The sequence below is a fragment of the Oryza glaberrima genome, chromosome 1 (genome assembly GCF_000147395.1).
Source record: "Oryza glaberrima chromosome 1, OglaRS2, whole genome shotgun sequence".
NCBI classification, from domain to species: domain Eukaryota; kingdom Viridiplantae; phylum Streptophyta; class Magnoliopsida; order Poales; family Poaceae; genus Oryza; species Oryza glaberrima.
The window spans coordinates 17,555,231-17,556,995 of record NC_068326.1 but is presented as its reverse complement, the minus strand read 5'-3'; the positions used below and the strand labels follow the sequence as shown (position 1 = coordinate 17,556,995).

The following is a 1,765-nucleotide window of genomic DNA, read 5'->3' as shown; positions in this document are numbered from 1 at the left end:
TAAAACAGCGATCGAGCTGTAAACCTAACATGCAAATTTGTATATAAAGCCAGATGTGCATGAAATGTTTGCCGGCAGAGCATGATCTCGGTTAGTTTCACACATTGCCGGACGTGCATAAATAATAGTGTCTCAATCCCCTGGGATGTACAAACAGTACAGCCATAGTCCACTAAACATACGCACATACACACACTCTTGTTGCCCTAATCTCCTTGCTCAAATGGAAGGCGCCATGGATTGGGCTTCACTCCCAGCAGACCTCCTCTTCTCCATCTCAAGCCATCTACGCGAGCCGGAAGATTTCGTCCGCTTCCGTGCCGTCTGCCCACAGTGGCGAGCCGCCGTGTCGCATAAAGAGCACGCCTTCTTCCAGCCTTGGATCATGGCAAGCCGCTGGCTTGAGGACGAATATTCCGAAAACGTCCTTTTCTACTCGCTTTCCACTCTGAAAACCATCCAGGTACATGTCCCTGACATGAAGAGCAGGCGTGTTGCTGCGTCTGGTTCCAGCCACCTCATAGCCATTGACAAAGACGATGACTTGTCCGCTGTGCTCATTAACCCGCTCTCCGGGAAGACCACGGCGCTGCCTCGCCTCCCCAAGTTCTTCCACGACAATGGCGCTCACGGTTGGATTACTGGTGAAGGGGTCATCACGGTGGTGCTCAACAATTGGACGAGCGAAAACATGGCGCTATGGTACCGTGGCGGTGGGATCACTATGAAGGGTTGGGCTGTAGTGCCTAGGTGGAAGTTAAGGTTGAGGATGTCACACTACCTGAGAAAGCTTGCTGCCTATGGTGACCAGATGGAGATGCATCTGATAGACCTCGGCGGCGACAACGAAGACAGCGTTGTGCTACTGCAGGAGACGGAGAAGGTTGAGTTGCTTGGCGGCTGCTGGCCTAGGTCAGACGAGGTTTTCAAGGCAACTAGGCCATGCCACCACGAATGGTTCTCACTGTACAGGAATGTTGAACAGGAGGAAATTCCAGTCCATGACATCGGAAATGCCATGGTAGTTCAAAGTCGTGATTCTTGCACCCGCACCTACATGATCCCAGCAAGTCATGACTTTGCTGCACTCGGTAGCAGAAATGCCTTCTACTACCTCTGGAAGCAGTTCGACGCTGGTGGCTCATACAATGCATTGTTCAAGAAGTGCTTAGCTAGCGAAGTGTTAACCTTTGTGAAGCGGCTACCAGAAGATTGGAAGTTGTCGGACGAGTGGTTCATGCCATCTTTAAAGTACTAGTATTCATGCAAACTTTGAAGATTGGAACACTCTAATCTGATTGAATGGTTTGCATCAATGTTGGCTTTTCATTTCATAAACATGTTCATTTCATGTTACCACTGAAATTCAACTATTTTTGTTATAAGCGACCCAAATATTGTTGTTATTTTATGTTCATTTCATTCTCTATGCATTTTATTTTGATAGAACAAACTGAAGGATAGCAGAGAAGAAATAGGCATCGAAATCGAGCCCAAGAGGACAGAAGAACTTGTTATCAAATCAATAGAAAGGAAATAGTCATAACCAATGTCTGCTCGATCGATCAGTAATTAGTTCGTGCGCATTTTGTGCACAATATGGTTATGCACATTTCTTGCTTGATTGATTGGTTGTAATACTCCCCGCAAAGTTCATTTGACCATCATCCCGAACGTATTAAACTAATTAATACGGTGATTTGTTAACTGAGTGTACAAGAAATATAAAGAGACAGGCCTGATCAGACAGCTAAATTAAAGGCCG

General features: G+C 46.5%; 1 protein-coding gene across 1 annotated transcript; it reads left to right on the top strand.

Moving 5' to 3' along the window:
• The first annotated feature begins 235 nt into the window (after window positions 1–235).
• LOC127767982 (uncharacterized) lies at window positions 236–1,258 on the top strand. The gene has a single exon (XM_052293483.1). The coding sequence runs from the start codon at window positions 236–238 to the stop codon at window positions 1,256–1,258; it is 1,023 nt and encodes a 340-aa protein (XP_052149443.1).
• Window positions 1,259–1,765: the final 507 nt, after the last annotated feature.